This window comes from Sinohyriopsis cumingii, chromosome 10 (genome assembly GCF_028554795.1).
Source record: "Sinohyriopsis cumingii isolate HCF-2022 chromosome 10, ASM2855479v2, whole genome shotgun sequence".
Taxonomy (NCBI): Eukaryota; Metazoa; Mollusca; class Bivalvia; order Unionida; family Unionidae; genus Sinohyriopsis; species Sinohyriopsis cumingii.
Window position 1 is genome coordinate 52,660,371 of NC_142970.1, and position 27,821 is coordinate 52,688,191.

Here is a 27,821-nt window from a genome sequence, read left to right on the forward strand (position 1 = left end):
GTATATATGTAGGTACGTATGGAGGTAGATACGTAAGTTGATAGCTTTTATGCTTAAATAAGTATATAAGTAGGTAACAGGATATGTAAGAACGTGTTGCGGCGATTATGTATGTGGACGATAAATCGATTAGATAATTGTTTTGGTAGGATAAGTTGATCAATTAAGGGGTCATCCATTAATTATGTCAACAAAATGGGATGGTGAAGAAGTTTGACAACTGTTGACATGGGGGAAGGAGGATTTGAAGATAAATTGACCTCAACTATTTTTTTTTAACAATACATTTAATAATTCAAAAAATAGGAAATTAGTCGGTGCGTTGGTATGGCACACACTCGCTCGCCCGTCAACAGCCCACCAGTTTAATCCTAAACCGGTTGAGCTCTTGCCAAGGAAGTCATAGTCTTGCATCATCATATTTTGTTTTTATTCGAAGTGTTATAGTCAATTTGAGATCTGTTAAACAAGTAAAAAAATGTATTAAAAATATTTGTAGACCTTTTAATTTCCATAATTCTATTTTTAGCATAAAATCCACCCGTATAAAATATTGTTAGTTTGTGGGGGGTGGGTGAAATTTTATTGGGGGGGGGGGGGCCACTGAAAGTTTGACAGTTTTTGACCGGGGGGGTAGAAATTGCCTAAAAATTGTTGACATAATTAATGGACGTCCCTAATAGGTAGATATGATAACAATTTGATGTTTTAAGTACCCAGGTAGGCGTTATGAAAGTTTTATTTAAGATCATGTGTTTTTGATCTGAAGTTTGAATGTATATATATATATATATATATATATATATATATATATATATATATATATATATATATATATATATATATATATACATGCTACCGATTGTTTCCTTAAAAGCATTCATTTGCAAAGAACTTTACTTAGTCGAGACAACAACATGAAAAGACAAAATAGTGAATTTATATGCATAAACAACATGCTGTTTGATCGAACATGTTTTCAAAAGATGAAAGAATGAAAAAATAACAGAGCAATAAATAAGTACAATACTACTAGTTACAATGAATCTTGAAGGGCCCTCGGAAGTCGGAAAGTGGCTATAATAATGGAATTTAATGGCGGAAACATGTAGTCTGACACTAAAACGTTTCATGTGCTATAAGGTTGACAGCAACTGTTAAGTTACTTTTCTGTATTCATGAACATATGTACATGCCAGAGGCAGGCATACATTGTTGAGATGTAAGCCGTAAAATACAAAGTGGAAACACATACATAATTAAAGAGACAGATATCTACTCAATTTGCTCGTCTCATAAACGGTAAAAACTAAAGCAAAGGAACTTACAGGCGATATTATCAAAGGAAGAATGTCTTAAAGATAAAAGTTGAGGAAATACAATTATTGCACAGCAAAAAGGGCAAACATTTGATAGGAAACCCGAACATAGAACTAGTTTCAACAAATTATTAAAACAGCAAGGGCTTGGCTGTGAAAACGTTTTAAGAAAACTCTGAGTAGATGGGTGGTCGGTCTGTCAACATTAATTTATCGATACAATAATACGCATATAAAGCTTACAATATCAGGCGAGGCATTGTTATTTTTTTTAAAGGAGGGGATAATACGAGAATATTTATATTGCAATTATACCACAAGCAAAATGACACATAGAGGATAGAACATATTTTAGAACTTAAAGAATAACATGTTTAATGTCTGTACTTTTGAAATGAAGAGGATATGCTGAATCATTAGCAACTGGGAAGCAGCAGATACCATTATGTCAATGAAATGATGTTTCAAAGGCACACATCTCTGCGCAATACCTTGGAGAAAGCACAAACAATAAAGCATGATTAAAGAGCATGGAAAGTTAGAAACTGATTATATGCACGGCTGGAAAACGGATGCAACAAAAATGTAAACGACCGCAAGCTAGTCTGTTATATTGTGAATAAAATAAATGGTAATGAAAAAACATAATAGTTGAATCTTTCACTTGGACAGTTTAAATTCTTATCGTTTTCATTCAAAATATTCATGTAAGAAAAGCATTCATGACCTTTATGAATTTATATGGTAGTCAATTATAAATCACACCTAATTTAAAAAGACCTTCATTTTAAAAGAATGAACATAAAATTTATAACCATAAATTGTTCATCTGGGAATACTTTCTTGATCATGTCAAGCATTAAAGACAAGAAACCTTTAGCAATGTACATATATATGACTATCATAGGACGTTCATTAGAGGGATATGATATTATACCACTGAAGAAAATAGTAGATACATATTCTCAGGAGGTGTGTCGTAAAACAGTAAGGTTAGCAAAAAAGTGTACAAAATGAAAATAATAAGCTTATAAACGTATCGATCATCCTCCTAATAAGTCAATGATGATTCGTAACATGACAACAACAGCAATAACAATACCATTAATAATAATAATAATAATAATAATAATAATAATAATTGATTGAGAAAATAAAAGAAGCAAAATGCAAAATTACGAATGAGAATAATTAATACAATAGAAGAAATTAAGCAAATAAAGCGAACATTAAAATTAAATTAAATGATCATGTGACCATACTGAATCTTCGATCAATATTTTTATTCAATTCTTTATACAAAGATCATGTCAACATTGTTTAGCACATTAATGTTTTTCTTCAGCAAAGTTAAATCTTTAGCTAGATAAATAAATTCACTGTTGTAAAAGATACCACTTAAAAATGAAAGCTTTTAATGCCATTAGGACTTGATGTTAGTTTGTTCAGTTGTATCTCATAAATGTCCTATTTATATTTCTTAAAAAGCAATACATAATGAAACCTATGTTTATATCACTTAAATTTGACATTAGGTTTGACACGTTTGTTTGCGTTCCTTTCAAGCCCTTTGCCATTTTATCAATCAAAAAATAAATAAAGCCTTGCAGCAAAGCTTTCTGACTATTTATTTCATTCTCTAAAAATCAGCAACGTGTTTTTCAGCTTGAGGCATTAAATATATTGTGTCCATGGGATAGTCACTAATGTAGAATTTGATGTAATTCACCATAACTCTGTAAAAATGTCTCCTTCGTTTGATACATGGAGAACATGCGTTTGTAAGTGTCATATTTTTTTGTTGAAATTTGGTTAAAATATAGCCGTTAAATTTACATATCAACGATATAAATAGTTCAGTTAGTTTAGATCCATTATGTATAAGCCTCCGTGAATTTGAGCCTATTGTGTTTTTTAATAACTAGCTCTGAGGCATCGGTAATACTTGTTTTTCTAATATATTATCCATCTATTTGTCAATTTTTAATTGTCATTTCATTAGTATGTATCTTATTAATTTTCGGGTTTCTGTCTTGCTTGATCTGTTTGCTGAATACAGCATTATTCATTAATATGAAGAGTGTTATCTAATCCATTTGTTGCTTTGTGTCAAACTTCATACTAATTTTAATGCATTATTTTAGTTTGAGTTTGTTACCTTGGCAAGAACACTGTGCAGTTTCATTAGGATCATTTGTTTCAGCGTTGTCAGCAACCTAGGAATAGTTGGTGCTGTGTCATCATTTATTAACTTTGATTTCAACGGAGATGAAATATTTTTATCAGATATTTATACTTTGTTTCTTCTGGTTCAAGTAGTTAGTCTTTTAAATATTCGTCTTTAAAGCAATGAGTTTGCCAATCTGATTTTTTTTACATAAATGGTAGCACATTCGCTCGTAGACGGTATTAATGTGTACATATGTACATAATGATTTAGTCATTATTGTGATCATCAATGCTATCATTTCTATCCACATTCATATCCATAGACGATAATAATGCGTGGATACATGTGAATGATTTAGACTTTGTCTTACTAAATTCATGATCATCAAGGCTACCATTCATATCCCCATACAATTCGTGATTTGTTTTGAATATGTACGTGATGTGAGGCTAATACATGTGTTAGTAGCACTTTTATTCATCACGTGCATGCTCTTATTTGTTATTAGAAATAGATACACAATAGCTACCTTTAAACAAACATCATGTGCAGAATAGGACAATGTGTCTGTTGCGTGGGTTTTCATACATTTTTGAATTATCTGATCACGTAGCATCAAAGTTTGAGTTTGTTTAGATTGATTAGTGATGAGCAAGATTTTCGTTTTGGGTTCTAAACTGTTTAGCTAAACTGCTAGACGCTATTCACGTATTCATACCTATCTTTTTATAAAGTCTGTATCAATTTACATTTCGTTTCATTTAATACTTTTCATTCTGTTTTCTGCTAACATGATGGCTTTTCTTCTTGCCATACTTCTTTAGCCCTTATTTGATTAGAGCCTTAATTTCTTCTAACATGCTTTGAAATTATTAGGTCGTGAAAATGAAGTCATCATTGTTCATGTATTATAAAAACCCTTTTTAAAAATATATTTGACTAGTTTATATTATATTTGCTAATTTTAATTATAACTTCTAGTTTATTTATTATTTTAACAATATTCCGTTCTTTCAATGTTTTCTTCTTTTTAGGTTTTAAACATTTTAACTTTTGAAACTTTCATAATAATTATAGTTTCGATTTTTATATTTTAAGATTATATTTATATTGTTTATTTTATATTTAGTTTTAATATAATATATATTTTAAACTAGTTAGTGTTCATTCCCTATCCTTATGGTTGACATTTACAAAATATGATCTTTGTCACTAACTTGAATTGTTAGTCTAAAAACCCAAGAATCAACTTAATTTTACACCTGTATTTATATTTACAGAAACTCTCAGATATGATCAATCTATTTTCATTTATTGCAAAACGTATATTTTATATTTGGTTCACTTCAGATAATGAACTGGATTCAAATATTAAAGCGCTCTCATTTCCTTTATCTTTCTTTGTCCTAAAAGTTAACTTTTGTTTCAACTATCTTCAAAAGTGTACAAGCTCTATCTGCGATGCTTGCAAACAATGCTGACACACATAATGTGGTGCTTAAAATGTTTTTTGTTTTGTAATTTTCTTAGCTGTATTCCTGCCCTTTCACATTATGTAGAGAATATTTATTTGCATTAAAAAACGAAGTTACTAATGCAACAAAATTATTTACGTTTAACCGTGCTTTGAAACACAAACTATTCATAGACTTGGAGCATGTACCAGGAGCTAATTTACAAGTGTCGCAGAAAATAAAACCAGCTGTGTTTTAAAAAAAAAATGTGTAAGTGTTAAAGAAATTCCATACACGTTTGGTAACCGACTTCTTTAACAGATTTCAATATGATATTTTAAAAATTGAACTGTATAAATCTCAGTACAACCCTCTGTATATACTTTATATTAATTCAATCGTCTTTAATAGATTAGCCAGAAATACAAACAATATATTTTTTGTTATAATCCTCTAAAAGTTACCTCCTTTTCCAAATCTCGTATTTTCTCCAGAACGGATCGACCGTCTTTCAATTTTCGCGCAAAGTAGACGTCAACATTTGGATCAATGTCATGGTTCCTCTTCAAGTTTAACGTTAGATCATCTGAAGTGCGTCTGAGATGAAAGGTCAACTCACTAGGTAGGTCAAGGTCACCTTGTGTCCGTTTTGTTCCTTGGGAATATGTTGTCACATCTTTCAGCCAAACCTCTTCCAAGTTTGTAGGTGCTAATGAAACACAGACAACACAATTATTGAGGAAACAAGCGAACGAACGCGCATATGGAGAAGATTGGTAGAGTAATCGGTGGTCAGTTACCTCATGCTGGTCAATATTAGAATACAAAATTAATACAAAATGTGATTTTGTCATGATCCTAAGAAGTCAATGAAGTTTCCTAACATCACAATATTAATAATAATACATTTCCAAAATCAAGTGCATTGTAGCGTATTTAAAATGATTATATGAAGATAGGAATTACAGCTAGAACTTAGACGTCATACAAATTTCATGACTTTCCGATGAAAGGAAACTACTTTTTAAACTTGCTTTTCTCTGACACGGTATTGCTTTTACTGCGTTGAGGAAGTATTAAACGCTGATTCTTGTATAAAGTACAGATAATTACACTCTGACTTACATTACAACGGACAGATTTCCTTATTGAAAGTTAACACATATCATGAAGTGATGCTAACATTCAATATTTAATTTGCAAGATATCAGTTTTTCTCTGTGTGTGTGTCATTAGGATTTGTAACGTAGCTTTAACAATTGATCAGTCATATAGCTACGATGTCCGCAGTGCGACAGTTTATAGTGATGTCTGGCACTGAGGCATCATGTCGCAGACATGCAGCATGATGTCCCACCCAGTCAAATTACCATAACAGCAGGCCGACAAGTCCTAACACTAACCTCTTAATGCTGAGCGCCAGCAAGGCCTCTGTTAGTACCATTTTTGTAAGTCTTTGGTAGGACTAGGCCGGGGATAAAACCCACAACCTCCCGCATCCGAGGCGAACTCTTTAACCACAATGAAAACGGAGCGGTCATCAGTGTTTGAGAAACAAATGCTGAAAATCGTTTAGTTTTGCGAAAACAGTTTTCCGTTTCTCTCTGTAAGCAACTTTGACCGTTGAACATTTGATTCCAAAGTTGTAAGAGTCAGTCTTATCCCAAATGCAAATAATCCATAACCTTGTTCCTTGTAAACGTGGGCCATGTGGTTATTGTGCGGAAGGCACTTTGTGTCATATGTAGGCCAGGACATTCATACACGATAGTAACATAATAAACTGGTTTTTAAATGAAAAAAAAAACGAAATTAATGGCATCATAAAAATACGGCAATATTTTTAAACAAAAATGTTACTAAAAACCTGTCGAATGCATTAAAACAAGTACTAAAAATGTCGGTCGGAATAATTTTGTCATTTTAACATGGGACCAGTGTGTGGAACGATCGTGATGAACTAAATCCCTTTTGTTTCTGTTTAGTAATGTCTTTCAACATCTATACGCGACCAAAACAGTATTTTGCAATATTATCTTTTAATGGAGACCTCAACATAACTTGCCACTTTTTTGCAAGTTAAAATTTGCTTGTATTAAAAACGATTTAAACCTGTAATATTATGACGCATATTACACGTGTATTTTTAAACGGGGTTAATAATATACAAGCGCAATAAGTGCCCGTCGTTATAAAGATTTATATCTGATGGTGATTAGTACTACAGTCGCTGCTGCTATTACTACGACAACTGCTAATGTTATTATGCATGCAGTATTGTATCTTAAGGTGTTAAAGATTAAATTCATTCAAGCAAACAGCAAACATATTCAAGGACGATGGTGCTAATTTGCGAAATTTATGTAGAGAGATATCGATTGAGAGATAACGAAATAATCTTTATTAGTCCTTCCTTGCCACCACAATGTATAGAACAAATGGCAAATAAATCGAGGCTGATCATATTATACGATAAAATTATCTCCAGAGCCAAACATAACATTATTTGTCAATTGTTTTTCAAACACAAAACCTGCTTGTTCTGAATATTTAGCTCTGAATATTTGGCAAGATGTAAGATGTTAATAATTGTTATAGGATATTACCTGCAAGGTGCTCTAAGGAGATTATATCAGTCCTTTTGAGAATTCCCTTTTGTAGCTCCAAATTTGTTTCAATGTGGGCCCATATTCGTTTCGGCTGACATTTCCGATTCACTCATTTTTAATTTAAACTTTGTAGGTAAACAACCGTCCTTATTAGAAGTTAAATCCATGCTTGATGGTAGGGCCAACCACGCTGCTTTATAAACATGGGTACATATTTGATCAGGATAGCTTTGTTTTTTCTTAACACCAATAGCATGTTCAATTTATCATAGTATGAAAACGGACAAATTTCGAACTACCTTACGGAGTAGTCATAATACGTCTTTGAAAATGCGTCATGGTTAAATCTTTACATTACTTTAATCTGCTGGTTTGCTTGGGGAATTAAAGCTGTATTTTCACATATGAATATAGAACTCTTCGCGCTGCCGTGAAATGTATAAAATATAGTTATGATCGTAAGCGTTATCTGTCAGCATCGATAAATCAATGTCCAAATTGCCTAGACAAATTATTGTTTTATTCCTTTTTTTATTCTTCATTCTGTTAATGAAATATTTGTGTATTTTTCTGAATCTCAACTTCATTAAAACATAAAAAGCCAAATTATTAAAAGTGGGATCGTAATGTCCTCCATTCTGTTTAAGGAAAAGATGACAACATAATGTATTTACTAAATGTAACAGACACAAGTAACGAAAAATGAAAAAATCCAAAGACATGAACGGCAGTAAACGTAGTTATGTAAATAAATATTTCCAGTTCAAAAGCAAACAATAAAAATGAAATGAAAGTACGTGTATGTTTCGTTCCTGCTTCCTGTTCACAGTAACAAAATTGTGGCCCTTCAAGGAGGAATTGCTAGACATTTCAGAATAAACAACTTGCATTGTATGGTGGTGAATAGCTGACCTTTCCCCAAATCAGTTCCAAGTCTATATATATATATATATATATATATATATATATATATATATATATATATATATATATATATATATATATATATATATAGAAAGAGAGAGAGAGAGAGAGAGAGAGAGAAGACAGTCAGTGATACGTAGAACCCGATATACTTAATTTACCTACCTGCCAGAATATATACGGAGGTACTAACGACAAAAATAAGTGCACTTTGTATCATTGTCTCGACTTCCTCACGTCTTTGGAATTACTACTGATCGTCAGAGTGTTTAGCATCTAGTTAATATGTACCTTTCGTGTGTGGTAATCTGGAAATCGAGACTACTTTGTTCGTGCCACGTTTCGGCTTTCTATTGGTCTAAACACAGCAACATAGCTATATACGAACACTGGAGAGAAAAAAAACTACACAGATAACAAAGCACGCTTCGTGTATTTGATGTTTGTACTGAAATCTTTGGAAACCTTCTTGGGGAAAACAGTTAAACAATGGTTCACTAGTATGGTAGCAATATGTGTTATTCTTACTATTTAATAAATGAACATATGTACCAATAATATATATTTGTATTAGACTTTTCTAACCGAAAACATCGTTAGAAAAATGAATATAACTATTGAAAGAAGCATGCAAAAATATTAAAAGTGGGCAGACAAACAACAAATAATATCCTTGTACATCAACATGTATGTATGTATGTATGTATGTATGTATGTATGTATGTATGTATGTATGTATATATGTATGTATGCTAAATTGTTAGTACCGTTACCGCAAAATAGATCAATGAATTATAAAATGTTTACGATGGCGGACTACTTGTACTATTACTAATGCAGCACATGCTGCTACTACTACTACTAATACTACTACTACTACTACTACTACTACTACTACTACTACTACTACTAATAATAATAATAATAATAATAACAATACGAGAATGATAATACCGTGTGCCCTGCGGTGAGGACAGAGAGGAGTAATCTAAATTTATAAAAATTATATGAAACAATACAATTGTTAATGTATTCAAAATCAAAGCAGAAGCCTTAACAGTACAACAGCGATCTGCTTACGACACCTGCCTTGAGAGAAAGGCATCTAGGACGTGGCATCGTAATCCACAGTTATTGACTACACATTTCTAGTCGTCTGATGTGTCCTTTATTTAGTAATGTTTATTACAATATGCATCTAAACATCTTCCAATTTTATGCTTCTTACAGACATCTTATTTGTAAAGTTTGGTTTATTGAACTCACAAATCAGCGTTATTTCACCTCAAGTTAAGCCACACTCAGATGATATATAAGAAAAGCAGATGAATATATTGAATATGAATCGCTTTTAGAGGACAAACCGAAAACATGTATATGCTGTTGTTAGGTAAAAAAGAGGATCATATTCTTCGTGATTCACGTCAATTAAATCATCGGAACATACATCATTATAAAAAAATGCAACTAATGTGATCTGAAGAACAATGCGGCATATCTTCTCTTTAACATAATACATATATGTGTGTGAAGAAATGACGGTACCATTAGGAATTAATCGGTGGTATCTTTCATATATGATATGAAGTCTTTATACCGTTGGAAATTCGAAATGTGTTCTGTAAAATAGAAAATAAAATAAAATGATGTGGTCTAATGGGGAATCGAAACCACGATTTTCACATTACATGGATACTAAACAACTGAGCCATGCAGTCATCCGACACAAGTAGTATTATATAATTTGTAAAGGCCTATAAGCCGAAGATCTTTTCTCTGGTTGTACATAATGTATATGGGATTGAATGTTCTTTATTTTTGTACCTTAATGAATGTAATTCAAAACATAATTAAGTAATTTAATAATTTCAATCTATGAGTTTATTTAACAATTTATTCTGTTGAATTTTATTATATGGATTCACTGTTTATTTTCTTTTAAATTCAACAAAGCATGATAGAATGGTTATTTCATCAATCTGAGGTATCCGAACTGTATGATCGTCATGTTTTTATAAGGTCTGTACTATAAACTCTCGTATGTGTACATGATGTTATCCTGATGCAAGATGAAGCCACACTTTGGTAAGTCTCGTTATTTTTTGCAATTAGCTTGAAGTATATTACAATTGTACATTTTAGCATAATACTCTCCGTTTCCTATGGATTTGTCTGGTATAATATAGTTCATACGTATTCCTTGTTTGTTTCAAGGAAATAATTCAGATAACATTTCCACAGATTTGGAACCGCTTGCTTTCATAAGCGATGGTGAACCTGTGTGCTTCATACACTGCCTTGTCGATTGAGAAGGGTGCCGAAACGTGACAATAAATGGGATGATCTTACTTCAGAAATTCTAGCCTTTTTCTTCGTACCTCTATAATAATTCCCTGCCTGAATCTTAAACTCATTTGTTCTTTATCAAGCAGCGTGGGCACCCAAGGAACACAAGCTCCGTGGGATCATAATTGTTTAGTTCCGAACTTTGTTTGAACTTTTTATTGAAATATGAACAGGTATAACGTATTGCATATTTCAGGTGTACTTCCACATATTGGGCTATTTCTTCTGAATGAAAAGTGCTTGGACTACCTTTTCTTATGACATCACTAAACATGTGTTGTCATCAACTTAAAAATGACGTCGCGTTATTTATTTTATTTGATATTGTACTAATGGTCTGTATAGAATCTGTGTGATTTGTTCTAGAACGTTTCCTTCAACCTTGTTTACATGAGTAATGCACCTATACGAAAGTGTTGGTTAATAGCTTATTATTAACAAAATGTAGCACAATGGTTAATGTTGCATATAAACCGTGTGTTACTTATATTATTTAAATTCAGTGTTAAGTACGGAATGTCATCTTGCACTTGGTTAAGCGCCTTGCTAAAATATTACATCATTGGGATTAGTCTGTAAAATGGAAGTTACCGCTAGAGGTAAGGTAAATCTCAAGGAGCAATATTGCGAGGATAAATAATTGTAAACAAAACGGATACTTGTGGATAAATGCTTACTAATCTTACCCACATACAAATTCTCGCTACTTCTAAGATGTCTGTGATTTACAATACACCTTTAATGGAGCGAAGTAATCTACATCAGCGATTATGCATTATTACATTTACAATGGGTTGACCTACCTTGGTTTAGGCTTATGAAGTTATCAACGGTTATACTCTCATGCAAATTACACCTTTAGCTATTTTATACTTTATATATCCTTCTTTAATGAGAAGAGATGTGCAATTTTAAGATTTTAATCGACTACCAAAGATGCCGACGTGTACCGATATTTATATAAGGTATTCGAATTTTTACCAAACAGCCAGACAAGTTATAATAAGTTCCATAGTAGTAGATTTCATTTATTTCTTCACGATGTTGCTGATCATAATCAGGCTCTTATTATAGATTTGAAGTAATGCATTTTATTTTATTTACGCATTTTGTGTTGATTTTACGTTCTGAACTTTCAGCTTAGGTCAATATGCGGTTGTGTCTCCCCACATGCACCGTTTTATATTATTTGGGCGCAGCTGCATACTAGCATCGTTAGGCAATGGAAATCAGACAGATATTTGTTGCTTCGGGTCCGAGTTTGGACTGATTAAAGTACCATGTTATGGGAATGTTTGATGCGACACTATATTACAAAGGTTGTTCACATCAATTTAACTTGACTAGCCTCAAAAGATCACATAATTGTATTTAGTCAAGGATCTGCAGCGTGGAATCGTGTGCTCAACTGGATCATCTAACAGTGACATACCGGCGAAATGGATGTCACGGTTAATTTACCATAATACGTCGGTTGTTTGCCTCAGAAACTGAAAAACGAGAGTTGTCCGATGGGCTTGAACAAAACAAAAAAAAAATCCTAAAGACCAGGGGGAAAATGTAACGATTATAACATTTAGATTTTGAGAGTGATTTGTCTTCTCATATTGCTAACGAAAGAGCAAAGCTTTTTACCAATTATTCTTATAATGGCTTAAAACATTTCCAATTTTGTTCTCTTGGCGAGTATTCTGGCTTCTACGCAAATTAAGAAACTTTAATATGAAATTATGTTTCAAGTAGTCCAATCAGTATGTTTAAGTAATCACATATTTGCTCCATTGCATTAGTATAGATTAGCTGATAATACTATTTTAAAAGGAAGTAGTAAAGGGCATAATACCGTAAGAAGATGATAGTTCAACAGTCCTAAAGGATAGCAAGTATGATTTACCAAGGTTTAGCAATATTTTTCATGTACAGAAGCTCCTACATATCATGCAGATGGTAATAATAGAACATCATTTTATGCTCGGTTTTTATAAAATAATATTTGTAACGATGAAAAATAGACCAGTAAGCAAAATATTTGTTATGGTGCTAAATGACATTCGTTACATACATTGTGTTAAAAACAAACAAAACCAGTACGCAAAAGATTATGTATTATACTAAATGGATGCCATCAATCGTTTTTGTTTGATAAACTATAGAATGTGTTACATATATTATATGGGACAAACTCGTCGAAAATATCCAAATGCATACAAAAGTAGATTTGACATAAAGAGTTGTATCTATTGATCATTTGAGTAAATTGCAATAATTTATTCTCAGTTAAAACGTCCATTAAAGGAAATATATTACATGGACTGATTCGACAATGGCTGTCTAAAACGTACACATTCGCAGACGGTATAAAACCTTCATGAATTGATGAATTCACATTTCTTAAATCAAATATACGTATTTGAATGAGAAACAAGGCTTATCTCTCGTTATTTATACTTAATCAAACTTATATATTCAAGTGTTGCCCAGTCTTAGGTTCATGAGTATCCCTGCAGAAAACACAATACAAACAAGGCAAAAGTATTATACAATTTATAATGTTTATCTTTATTTCTGGTCGTAAATATTTGTATTATCTATTTAAAACTATAATACAAAATATGTCCACATTTGCTGCTGTAATGTTTGACATTATTACGTCGACCAGTCTGAAAGATTTTATAATAATTGGGCCAAAACACCATCCAGAGCAAAATGAATTTTTTATTGTGCGGCGTCATGAAACAGGGGATGGATTGCATTGCATTTTTCGCTAGTGCTGTTAATTCACATGGGCAATCTTGGATATTGGCTTAGAAGACTCTGTACGTGCCTCTTTTTCCATCCATTGTACAGCACATTCTTTGGTAGTTTCTATAAGCTAGAAAATAATTAGCTTATGCGAGCTAGCATTATAAATTTTGAAACGAAACGTTCGTTAAGAGTGCGTATTGGATTTACCGTTTGGGTACAGTATCTCAGAATCGATTGAGTTATTCGTTATACATAGATTCAACAATTGGTAAATTCACAATACTTAATCATTTCTAAATATTTTAATGAAAACGAAATTGTCTTTATTTATTCATCACTGTTCCACAATTAGGAACACCACATATAATCACATCATAAGGTTATGTCACAAGGATAACATTCTCAAGTCTTGCATAAGCGGTGTAATACCTTCTGTTCTGCTACACAATCGGTGTTTACCGCATTTCATAATAAATTCAAGCGTATAACACTATTGCCCAGTAGGTATTTAAATAAACTAACAAAGTATTCCCGTGTACACATATTAGCACATTGATAAACAACAGCTATACAAGTCTCAAACAAAATAAGAATTACAGCGATCGTGTCTTTTGACACTATGAGTCATTTGCTGTATAAGATCGAGAAGCTTACACTTACTTTGTGACGACAGTAAAATAGTATTGTATGACAATGATATTATTCCATTTTTATTCTATATCAGTTGCTGAAAAACAAAACAGTACGGTAATATCTAGCTTTGTTTAACACAAGCTCAATCTCTTAAAGAACGTAGAATGGCCGACTATTTTCGAGCATGTATACAATCATACACTCTGATTCCAGCACATTAAATAATAAATAAGTATCGTATGTTATGTACCACCGATAATTACCCACAGCCCGTTTGTGTATTATATTTGTCAATAACTATCACCATATTGACATATTTTAAAAAAGCTATTTTAGAACAAATTGTATAATAGAAAAGGATGGATTTGTTGTGCTCATATTTATAGTAATTCATCCGCCGTTAAAAAATATATTTCTCCGATGGCACGCTGTGCAAAATTTAGAGCTGGTAGGGTGGATTATTATTGTATAAATACGGTAATATCTGCCCCTACTTAACTCAAACTCAGTCTCTTAAAGAACGTATGACGGGCCGACTATTTTCGAACATGTAGAGAATAATGTACTCTTATTCCAACCCTAAATAATAAATAACTAGCGTTTTGCGATAGCCTGCCGTGAAGCATCGGAGAGTACAAGAAAGATCAAGATCGAAGAAACCATGGCTAATATTTGCATCTAGCTGAACATCTTGCTTTGTCTATTAAATCTGTACTGAATATGATATTAAATGACAAGAAATATAATAAACTGGTCTCTATACTGTTTCACATTTTAAACATTCGTCTATATATTTTCGTAAATATGTTATCCAGAAGACTATTCTGAACATTTCTCCATGCAATGAAAAGCTAACAAGGATAGAAAGAAACGGGATAAATTGTTCTTCTTATGGTATTGAATTTATACATTCTTAAATTGTTCAATATACAATTAGTCTAGGGTGCCTGATAACTCTGTATATTACAAATATCTTCACTCTTTCAGAGAACATCTAGCTTCTGTAAAAGCTATATGATTTAGTTCACTCTATTGCTAATACTACTGACCGTACTAAATGAGAAACTGGTGATATTTATAAGTTATACCGAAAAGCAAGAATGATTCCAGATTCCAAGCCTAGAAAAGTAGAAAAACTATCCTTCCAACCCCTTCCAAAAATCATCACCAAATAATATTTGCAAACTATAGCACAAATGACAAATGTCACTTCTGGCATCTTTAACTCAGATATCACAGAGGCACATTTGAATATATGACAAGCCGAGAAGTATTTATTAGCGACGATCTTTAGTGAAAATGAACATACAATATCCATTATCTCTACTTGCACAATCAAATGACATAACACAGTATTGTTGCATAATGGTACGCAATGTAACTTGTGGTTTAAAGGCCAGTGTGTATATGGTTATCAGTTTTATTTGAAAATATGCCCATTTTAAAGTTAAGAATGATGTCACTCCTTCCAAAAGCTAGTATTAGGGTACGGTATAATTGAGTAAAGCACTGTCTAGCCACCATTTCCAGCATTAGAAGTGACAATATAGACATATGCCTTAATCAGATGTGATTTCATTTGACTTGGTTTGATTCGGCTTATTGTGGGTTTTACGCCGCACCAGCACTTTTAGGCTATAAAGCGACAACAAAGGCCATATGATATAAAAGCATAATCAAACAAGGTCCATTATCAAAGGGCGATATATGTGTAGAAACGAACGATGATATTGCGAAAAATGTGAGATCTCTCGATCAACGGGAAACGTAAATGTTCCTTGAATAGGTTACAAATAAAACTTAAAATATGATGATAATCAGCAGGTATGTTCGTTGAAATAATCGGGAACAAATATGATTTTATATAAGTTCAATGTCTGCATACATGTTAACTTCCTTCGAGAAATGTAAAATATAAAAACATGTACCGTACAAAAAAGCTTCCTGATGTGTCGAACATTGTATTGCGATCGCGTATAGGTTGAAGACCTAAATACTCATAATCATAAAGTGCTTCAACGCGAAGGGTTCATTGGAGTACATTATTTAAGTACGATCAATTATATTTTTTGCAGTGACTACTTCGTCATTAGGCATGGTTCTATAGGAAGCAGACAAGTCGCGTAGGGTTTTCTTATTGACATGGAGTTTTTTATTCACAACATTATTCTATGATGCCTGCCAATTACTAAATGATTTTTTTCAAATACTAAAAAAATACTAAATTTAAAATCAGTGCATGTAATTTTAATAGTAGATGCTTGTATAGATATGCCATTTTAGCAGCGAAGTATTTATAAAACCGACATGACTGGGTAACCAGCTTTATACTATATTTTGAGAGGTGCACAGATTGGTATGGTTGATCCGAATATTGGTCAGTAACGTGTCTTGAAGGGAGTACTGATAGTGAATCGATGAATATGGAAGTGGTTGAAAAATGTTTTATTAGATATATTTCAAACCAAGGCCTAGTGCCTGAATTCTGCTGAAAATATATATGCACCGTTTGACAAGCGAACGTTTCTAGTGTGTTTTCCTCTAACGAAGGTTGCAATACCCATTTCCTTATTTTTAACACATCAGTGTAAATTCCTGTCAACCTATTCAGTTCTTTGTGGCGTTCCTGATAATAGGTATGAAATAAGAATGATGTACCGTCATTACCATAAAATGCGTTTTGTTATTTAAGAAGCCTAAAGTGTTTCAGAAATGGACGTCTTTCGGATGTTTGCAAGTTCATTTTTATTATTGTCATGGCTGTAAAAATGTTCGAATATAGGCGCATATCTACGTATGACGTTATGGCTGAACCTTGAACAAAACAACCAGTCAATTTTAGATCAATTTCAATTTTTAGCTTTACAAATCTTTATATGTGGAATAAAGATGAAAAAATAGGTAAATCGTCGTTTCCTCAAAAGCCGGTACTGGTGTTCCGTCCTGCGTGAATTGAGGTTCATTGTGATGTCTTCGTAACTGACAGAAATGAATGAATACGGTTGTTGATCTTGAAAGTGTTAAACCGATGGCACTGTCCTAATTTTTAATCTTGTTTATATATTTTTGGTTGACTTTCAATTGTGTGCATGTGATTCGATATGTGTCATATTATGGAGTCATCAACTCATGTTGACTAATCCATACCAGGAGCCATACTCTGATGCTATTAATTGTAATGTTAAAATGCATTATAGATAAAATACTTCGCTGAGGCACACCCATGTCTTGTTCGTACATATCAGACACCATTTAGAACGTTACAAGTAACAACATAGCAATTTGTCTTGATCAGAAATAACTGTTCATTTTAAGACTGCATTACATTCTTCTTCAATTGAAAAATAAATATTCAAATTATCAAACATGTTAGTTGTCTGAGGTATTCATGTTGACATGCCCATAGATTTAGATGAATGCGTGCCAATTATCTGACTGGAAGAAGTTCAGACGGTTTTTCTACAACCATACATGTTATTAGTTAGATTTAAGACTGATTATAGCTCCAATCTTTATTTACAAATTGTCAAATCTTATCTCCAGATGTTTCACCGGCACGCAAACAGAAACATTAAAACTTCCCCCAGAGAGCTTTCACGCAGAGAAAATTTACCATTTATTACCCCTTAGACGAATGAAACTATTCGATATAGTTCAAGGCATATAATGTCCTCTAAGGAGAAACATACCAGACCTTACATGATCAGAAAATCATTTTCATTCCACCTTTCTGAATTCAGCCTTGACCTTGCTTAGAAGCTTCATAAATCTACACTGAAAAGCTCACCATTTCTAAACCACAACCACCGTTACGAACACAGGCCAAAGGAAAAGAAGCAAATACAACAACCCACTACTCGTTCTTTGCCAGCAGAAAACGTCGGATAAAACTTTTCTATTCCGCATGAAATTCGATTACTTCGAGTATCCGTCCTTGGCCATCATTCAGTCTATACAGTGGATTCGAAAGACGTAGACATTATTAGAGCTACCGTTGATAAACAATGCTCCGCACCATTTCTAATCAACAATGGATAAAGTCTCCATTTTGTTTCTGCCATAATTAGAACCATAATAAGATCTTTCGACTACATAAATACTTTCAAGAACGTAATTGCATCATATTTTTGGATGTGTTTCCGCACATGCAGCCTTATAAAACATTGGACAGGCCGTTTATGTTCCAAGTGTTAGAGAAAATGTTAAATCAAACGGTCTAGAGAAAACGACTTGATGTACTGTAGCTTACGTAGTTGCAATCATGTTATGGCGATAGACAAAACATCTAAAGCCACAACTAACACGCAGTTACTAGTTTATGATGGAAGTTTCAATATGGAAACTTTAAATGTTCTAAATAAACATGCTTCATGTTTTTCTGATAATATCCGAAATGAAAACCGCACATAAATGTCTGTGAATATTGCCGAAATGGCGTGGTAATATGCCGTTTGCTGATATTACTAACACGACTGGTTAACTGGATTTTAGACTTTGCCAGTATCCACTGTCAAACTATATATCCAAAATGGTGCCGATGTACAGTTAAACGCAGAAACGTCTGCTTTACACAATAATAGATCACGTAAATTAGCAGCATGCAACTTGGTTTGCATGTGACTTTTATTCCACTGCACTTAGATATATACCTGATGCCAAATTCGCAATGGTTTTTTTTTTCACTGAGGATTTTTTTTTCTTTTGCCGTGCCTAGCGTTCCCGCTAAATATCCCTCTCTTCTTTTCCGTTACACGTCCTCGTGTTTCCAGTATCTGTACCACGCAGACCTAGCTTGAGAGGTTGTAAGTGAAACGCATGACGAGTATGATAAACATTTACGTGCGAGACGACACCACTGCCAAAAGAATGTCATGAAAAAATGTTGCGACCATACAAATTCTTGAACCGGCAACTCGAACTAATAAAAACCAATTTTAATACCTATATGGTATTCAAACATTTGGGGTTTGCATAGATAATATAAGACAAATTTTCAAGTTTTAAGAGGGTCGACGCCATTTTTTATTTCTATAAAGAGTGCATCGTAACAGCCTAGGATTCAATTTGAACAGAAATGATGGAGACCCGCATCACAGAAGACGAAAATGTTGTGTGAAAAAAAACGTTTGTGCGAGCTAAATTAGTTGCATCAGGAAGACGGCTAAAGTAGAATTAATATAAAGCATAACATATACACTGAAGCTAGATGCTCACAATATATGGAAAATTTCTTGACGTAAGGTAGTATGAGAAAATGAAGGGAGCTTCAAGACAATTAACTACAAACGCTTGATTAATATTGTTCATGTTGATAGTTGAATATACAATTGAAGATCGCAGCCCATTTAAATCACAGTAATAATTTTGCATATATGGAATTATGGATATGTATTCAATGTAATGGATACAGCTATCTCTACTGGAACTTATTGTGGCACATAAAACTTGTATATATATTCCGCGTATGCATGTACACGATATCCGTTTTGTCAATGATGGTTAAAATGAAATTTTGGGTACCTGGTACGAATTGATGAGTAAGACGGTTTACGCCAATACCAGGCTAAAGGTTGATTTATCTAAAGCAACTGCAAAATGGAACATTATTTCAATTGTTCAGAAAGCTCAGGCTTTCTTCTGTCACCAAGTACATGCGGTAACGTACTGAGTCATCTACCACAAAACGTATTTTCTCAATAATTAGCATGGTTGTTTACGGAAAACGAAGTAGAGTTTCTGTCCCTTTATAGGCACAGATTCGTCTTTTTATATATCAGCGATACTAATATCTATCTCCTCTTTTTTTTAAATGCCGCACCATCCTCACCGATATCAGTACACGACGATTTAGGCAGTACGTGGAACTGAACTTTTCAATTTATTCCCAGAGCATTAAGAAAGAAAAGATAAACATGTTAAAGGTGCTATTTGAATACAATAAATAATTTAAACGGGAAGTATCTGAGCTTTTGGTATCGCTAGAAAGATACGAATAACACGGGGTGACTTGTCGACTGCATATTGTTCACTGTACAGTGAACATTCAAATGTGTGGTTAGGGGCAACTTAATAATATAAATAAATTGCTAACCAAAGAAAGTATCAGCAGGGAGGGTGAACAGACCAATTTTGCAGCAAGTCTTCCTTAAAAATAAAGCTTCATAAGAAAAAAAATGAAAACTACGAGGTCAATAACACAAAACGTAAGTCTCTAACCAACCGAGATTTTCTCTGATTGGGTTAGCTAATTTTGTTACTTTATCTTTGTCTCTTATGTTTACAAATTTATGTATGTGTTTTTTTTTACCCGTCTGGCACTCATTTTTGGTCGCACCCTCTCTGTTGATCTTTATTAACCAAAATTTTATCAAGACTTTCACGATATCGCGACCGAGGATCATGTAAATGTATCGTGATCAATTCATGTGGGGTAGCTTGCGCACATGAAAAGTAGTTTTTTAATTTAATCATATACATAACCCTTCAACACCAAGCTGAATGAATATTTCGCAGATTATATGAATCAACTCCATTAAAAGCAACTAAAATAAACAGTTATCTCTGATCAATTTAGGTATTTGTATATATCGCTTAGTAACATACTTGACGTCTGTGTTTTTTGCCTACCTCGAGAAAATATCCGAGCTGGATCTTATTGTTTTTCTAGCAACATATCATTATATACTTCGACATTATTAATAAATCCATCGAGGTCATCCACAGATGGGACTTCATCAGTATCAGTGATAAAATTAATAATGTCATTGCCGTCCTCGTCCAACAATTTTGCGTTTCTATTAAAATTTTTAAGTACATCTTAGCATCTCTTATTATCTACCGATTATGTCACTAAATATAACTTATCCCACTGGAGCCATCTCATTATCAAATAAAGCATCAACTGCGTCTTATCAAACCCATATGGACCTATGATAATTGCTCTGATAGAATTTGGTAGCTCTGGATGATGTTTAACTAGCTCTTGCTTTCTAGTCGCTGAAAACTCATTGACATCCATGTTGTAGAAACATAATCAATAATATGAATTTATATTGTGTTCGACGCAGAGCATCCACCCACACCAGTGGATTAACAACAATAATAACCAAAAATTAAAAACCGCGCACTTACAGGCAAATGTGTGAAATGTGGTACAAAAAATAAAGATTTCTCTCCCTTGACAAATCAAGGAAAACAGGTGATGTTGCTGTTAACTGGGAAAATTACCAGGGTCTCCATGGGCTTCGTATCCAGGAGAAAAAACATCTTCCTGGACATAATTATTGTGGTCCTGGAACCCGACATAATTTTCAAAATGACTTGACGAACGAGATCAATCAACACCTAGAGAGTATCCAATAAATGATATTGATCACGCATGTCACGTTCATGATGTAGGGCATGAAAATAAGGATTTACAACAACGACATAGTGCAGATGTCAATTCGATTCACATGTTAAATTCCATTCAAAAAAATCTCTCAGAGAACAACTTACTATCTTCCTAGTACAATTTGCGATGAAAGGTAAACTATTGATAGGGACTGGTAATTAGTCGGCAGATTATTATCATAATAATGGAATCGATTTATTATAGCCCAAGAGGATATTGTAGGGGTAGAGCAGCGACTAGTAAATTTGCTGATGCATCAAATATCACAAGCTCTGTTGCTGCAAATTGGTTAGCACGAAAGGTAATATGGCAAATTTATCTACCACCACCTAAACAAATTCAGTACTCACATTTTGATGTCAGTAATCCAAATGAATTTCATCAAGCGGATATTTTGTTTTTACCACACGATACTGTTAAAACTGGTAGAAGTCAATGACGCACATATAAATACGCGTTGACTGTCGTCGACGCTGCAAGTATGTATAAAGAAGCAGAGCTCTTATTAACTAAAGCAGTAACTTAATTTGTATCTCCTTTTGAACGAATGATCAACGAGGACCCTTGCGATGGCCACATTTACTACAGATTGATCCTGGCAAGCACAATTTTGGTGCAGTATCATCTCTGAAGAAAAAAAATACAACGTTAAAATCAAACAATACCGCAATGCATCGTGATCAGGCAATTGTTGAACATTTTAATAGCATACATGCTGAGCGATTATTTGGATACCAATATGGGTAGGAAATAATTCAGAAAGATATAAGGTCTCCTGAATGGGTTGCAAGACTACCAAGTATAATAACTGCGTTAAATAATTAAATTACTAATGCAATTTCTATGACACCTACCTATACAATCACAAAAAGAATATACACCATTACAACGACATGACGCTTCAAAAGAACCAGTACTAGGTTATGTGACTGTAAGATATTCATATGATCCTGGTGAACTTGAAGGTGGTAAAAAAGAGAAAATGTTCCTTTTTGGAATGTGACGACAGATACATTTCCAAAGTGGTAAGATCCACGTGTAGACCTACAATCTACCCACTAGATTCAACTGCACTTCAACGTGGATTTGTACGCGAACAATTACAATTAATTCCTGCAGATGCACAATTACCACCGCGTTCACTTTTGTGAACTAAGGCCTAGACGTCGGCTACATTCAAGACAGGTCAACATCACATTTTCGAGTGTGCAACCAAGATTACTATTAATTATATCTACGGTAAACTGTCATGGATTATTATTTGAATATTGTGTGTCTGTGTGTGTGTGATTTTGGATTTTTAACGTAGATTTAGCATCTTTTTAGTCATATCACTAAGATGTCTGCAGTGTAACAGTTTATAGTGATGTCTAGCATTGGGGCATCATGCTGCAGACATGTAGCATGATGTCCTACCCAGTCACATTATCTTGACCCCAGGCCGAACAGTCCTAACACTAACCTCTTAATGCTGATCACCAAGCCAGGCAGCTGTTAGCACAATTTTTGAAAGTCTTTGGTATGACTCAGCCGGGATCGAACCCACGACATCCCGCAACCGGTTCGGACGTTCTAACCAAAAGGCTACCAGAGCGGATTTGAATATTGGCACAACATTAATCTGTTACAGCTTTCACAATGTTTATTCTGTTGTTGTTAGCCTCGAGCTCAATGTCTCGTTTATTTTTTCTTCTCGTTATTGCTAGCAGTTTGATTATTATTTTCTTTGAAGTCGATGATAACCCTCCGCAGCTGAGATATTCTTCTGACTGAAGACATTGCAAGATGAATTAAATTTGGCCACTGAATACGATCATCTACAATCAAAATATTAGTATCCGAAATAGTTAATCATTGTGACGAATCAATCAGTATAGCATATAATAGCGTCGATGGAGGTTTGTTTATCGTTAACGCGCCCTCAACAACACTGACAGAAACTAAAACAATATCATTTAACACAAGATTTTGTTTACTACCACAACCTGGAATTTCAACGTCGATACTTTGCCGTCGAGTATCTGCTGGGTGATAGCACAATGGTACGGGTAGATTTGGAAACAGAAATAACTGTTTTTGAAGTGTATCACGAACTATCTTTCTACTTGCAAGTATCATCTGGTCTCTACATCTTCCAAAACTCATTCATATAAGTTTCTGAAAATATATCATGCATTTTTGCACACTGACATGTATTTGGTTGTATTCTGATTAATGTATTCTTAAACTCTCTTAATTCTGGATTCGATGATCATCATCTATTTCTTCATAATAATCAATAAAAGTCCTCAGCCATTCACGTGGAGAGAATCCAACAAAAGGTGGCGGTTGACCATGATCACCACACATTACTACAGCAGTATTTTTTAACAACCATATCAAGAAATAGTTTTAATGTCTCCAGCTACACTGTGCATATGTCATCCAGGATAATAATCTCTGGAATATAATTTTCATCCATTCGATCAGGAGTCCATATATCTCCCTTCCATTAGAAGAAGCTGTGATAAGTATGAGAATTTATTCCTCGTTCGTTCATTTCTCTGGCAAGTCTGTGTGGGGTTAACACAGTTATATCAAGTACACGAAACAATTCGAACATACATGGTGTTTTACCAGAACCCCCCGCTCCATTGAGATAAACCGTTTTATGTCTGGCTACAGGATTATATAAAGATGGTGCAGATGACAATTCTGACATTTGATCATCTTTGTAATAAATATATTTGATTTCAACGTCGGCATATTCAGAATTATTAAGTATATTGTCTTGTTGTATTCTCAATTCGCCCCATGATGCATAAGCGCCGATATGTAGTTGTTCTAGCAATCCTACATAGTTTTACTGATATAGAATGAAGCTGAGTTACAATAAATAACTCCATTAGGTCGAACCGCGGCAATATGAAATCCTTTTATCATCGACAATAAATTCACTACAACATACGGTAACATCGAAGATCTTAACTGAGTAAACTGCGGTGACTCACCATGAATACAAATAACAATTGTACCTATTTTAGTTCCATTCAGCTAGTAAGCAGTACTTTGATTTGTAAATGTATTTCTCTTCGTTGTATCAGTAATTATGAAATCTAACTATAATAAATCTTGTACAATGTCGTTCATGAACATACGATCCTGCTTGCGTAAATTTACCAACTATTTTTCTGCCAATTTTTTTTGTGTGCTTATTCTCAATAGCAGTCAGATCAGGTTCTTCATCAACAGACTATTTCTTTTTGTCTGGCAACCAGACTTGTTTCTGCGAATTATATGATATAATTGCTTCGTCTAAAGTTGCTGATTCCAACAGCTTTAATCAGGCATAAACCGTATTAATACTGCTGCTGCCCACATGTGTTGTGAAAAGTGTATGCCAAACCAGACACAACAAATTGGATGAAGATTTTCAGCAATATTAAATGATTTAATTGCTGCAAATCCAGTTAGGTCAAAATCTGGTAAGGGTCCGTTTATCGTATTTCTGGTCATCTCGCATGTTGGATGTCGAAATCTATTAAAATATACAGAACATTCTCCCATTCCAAGAAAACATCCAAGATAACATGTAACCATATGAACCGAGATAACATCCTCATAATATCATATGGTATTCCGAAATCCACCATATCCGTATTCAACACATCTGCGTTGTACTTCTTCAAGAAATTCCAAAGGTGTTGGTTTCCATGAATTTGCCTTCTGAGCAAATGAGCAGCAACTGACGGATCGGTAAACAATTACTCAGTAACGTTTCAGCATCGTCATGGGTATATTTCAACGCAAGATTTTTCATTTCTTCTTTGAGAGATTCTGTACAATAAATAACTCCATTATGTCGCACAAATTGGTCATAGTTTACATTATCGGAACTTTGAATTAGCCACACGGATACAGGATCGCTTTTACTAATATTTCTAATAAAATCAAACATATTACCGGTATAGAACTTAACAGTTCGATTTCGTTGAAATATTGTCATAGCTGAAGTCCAGGCATGCGCATTATGATCAATAATATTTATCGGCGCCTCATTATGATTTATATTTTGATTCGTCCAAGATCTCTCCGGTTATTGTTTATATCATTACTGAAATTTTATTTTGTTTTCCAGTTCAGCGACATTTTTTATAGACGCTCCGGTATCTTCAACTACTTCTGTCCAGTCCTTTATTTATTTATGTCTTAGATCTGTTAAACAGTTTCCACGTATAGCATTTGTAAAATGTTCCATTACCAATTCGGCTACTCATTTGAGCGTCGATAATTTCATAGGTTTGAGATCATGAATGCTAGGTTTATCACCTATCGGATATATTGCATAAATAACTTCATTCACAAAATACGACCGTTCGTAATAAGGTGTATCATAACCAGTCATCATTTCTGGTTTCGAATTCTTATTTAACGTAACAATATCTCCAGTGTGAAGACGGACAGGGTCACGTTTGTCACTGATAATCCAATTATCGTCTTCCGCGGTGTCAACCCCTACAATAAAGTTTATTCTAAAAATATCTTTGAGTGTCGAGATAATTAATAATCGTTATTCATTCATTGTAGCATCGACAACATCTTCGATGTCGCGTATAATTCTGATTGTTGACTACACATGAGCTGCACCATAGTCGCGAAATTATTTCTTGGTGCCATAAATATGTTTAACCAGAGATTCCGTCGGATCAACCAGAGCTCGCCTCCACAAATCATCCGTTCTTCTGTCAAAATCGAATCTAGATTTAGAAGGTTCGATTGTAGACAATCTCTCAAAATCATCCATATTAAAATTAAGCCTAATATATAAATTTATATATATATATATATATATATATATATATATATATATATATATATATATATATATATATATATATATATATATATATATATATATATATATATATAATGGTTCAAACAAAGAATAAGTGTAAATAGCTAATGATAGCTTCAACAACTCCCTGTAACATATTATAGGGACTTACTCTACAAAGCATGCGAAAAGGGAGTCTAGGACCAAAACCGTGTTTGATGTGTGGTGTTGATGTTCGAGGAGAACTGCAGTTGTGTATGCAATGTGGTGGTAAACAAAACAGAGAGCAGAAACGATATTATGATAAAAAATATAACGCCGGCAATAATGACAGTCATAAAAAACGCTGAAGGCTATCTCACCAGATTTTCAAAATAATTACTTAGATCACTAATATTATTATACAAATGGAACAACATTAATTCGTGAAACATCCCATTATCAAAACTTATAAGGCACTAATGTTTTCGTGGATTGATCAAAAAAATTCAGGTGATTGAACATATCAATCACAGGAAACTTGATAATTCCTTGTATAATTTACAAGCTGTTTCACAAAATAAGAATTGTAAATTTGGAGATACTGGGAGCTGCAAAATATTTACAAGGAGTGCGATTAAATATGTTAATGTAGAAACTGGTGAAGAAATAATATTTCAATCAATGAATGAAGGTCGGTAGATATTTTCATATTTCAAAGAGGTCTGAATTATTATATCGGAGATAATATTATCAGATCGGCGTTTTCGAAAATATATCAACAATGAATAATAGGTCAGTATTTCCCATTGTGTTAGGTGAAAATACTCCTGGTGAAGAGAGATAACTCTATCAGGTAAAATATAGAGAGATTAAATTTTATCTCACCTGATGTTTACAATAGTATTCGATTATAAATAAATTATTATGTTTTGGTTAATAATAAGTTGCAAATAATATAACCAAATCCTTATTTTCAAAGAAAGACAAACAAAGGCATCATACTTGAGAGTATAACTCTACTGTAAGACAGAGAAATTTAACATTGGATAAAGTCAAGGGATATAACTCTCTCAGGTAAAAGTAGAGTCTGTAACCTATAAATGATTTATTCACCGATTAATTATGGGTTTTTGTTTATAAGAAAAGCATTATCCTTTATCCTGGCTCTGTCAGATTTTTTGCTTCCACTAGATTTTGGCTGAGATAACAATAAAAAAAAAGTAAAATACAAACCGTGAATAAGCCACGCTCATTGCGTGAGCTACTTTTGGATTTTTATGTATTAGTTAGTATAAAGCATTGGACCCGTGTTATTACTGGAGTTGTTGGGGTTCGCTCCAAGCTCGAACTTCAACATAAATACGTACACCGTCCTACCATATTACCACGTGGTGGGTGCTCTTTTGTACTTGCTCTCTGGGTTGAGTAGGGCG

At 33.5% G+C, this 27,821-nt stretch overlaps 1 protein-coding gene across 1 annotated transcript in view; it reads right to left on the reverse strand.

Annotated features, from left to right (window-relative positions):
- LOC149790160 (A disintegrin and metalloproteinase with thrombospondin motifs 19-like) overlaps nucleotides 1-6,701 on the reverse strand; it is a 30,420-nt gene extending 23,719 nt beyond the window's left edge. Inside the window, exons 1-2 of the mRNA XM_089973173.1 lie at nucleotides 6,629-6,701; nucleotides 5,408-5,652 (exon numbers count right to left, since the gene is read on the reverse strand). Coding sequence (XP_089829299.1) covers nucleotides 5,408-5,652; nucleotides 6,629-6,701 — 318 coding nt within the window. The remainder of the gene's footprint in view (nucleotides 1-5,407; nucleotides 5,653-6,628) is intronic.
- Nucleotides 6,702-27,821: the final 21,120 nt, after the last annotated feature.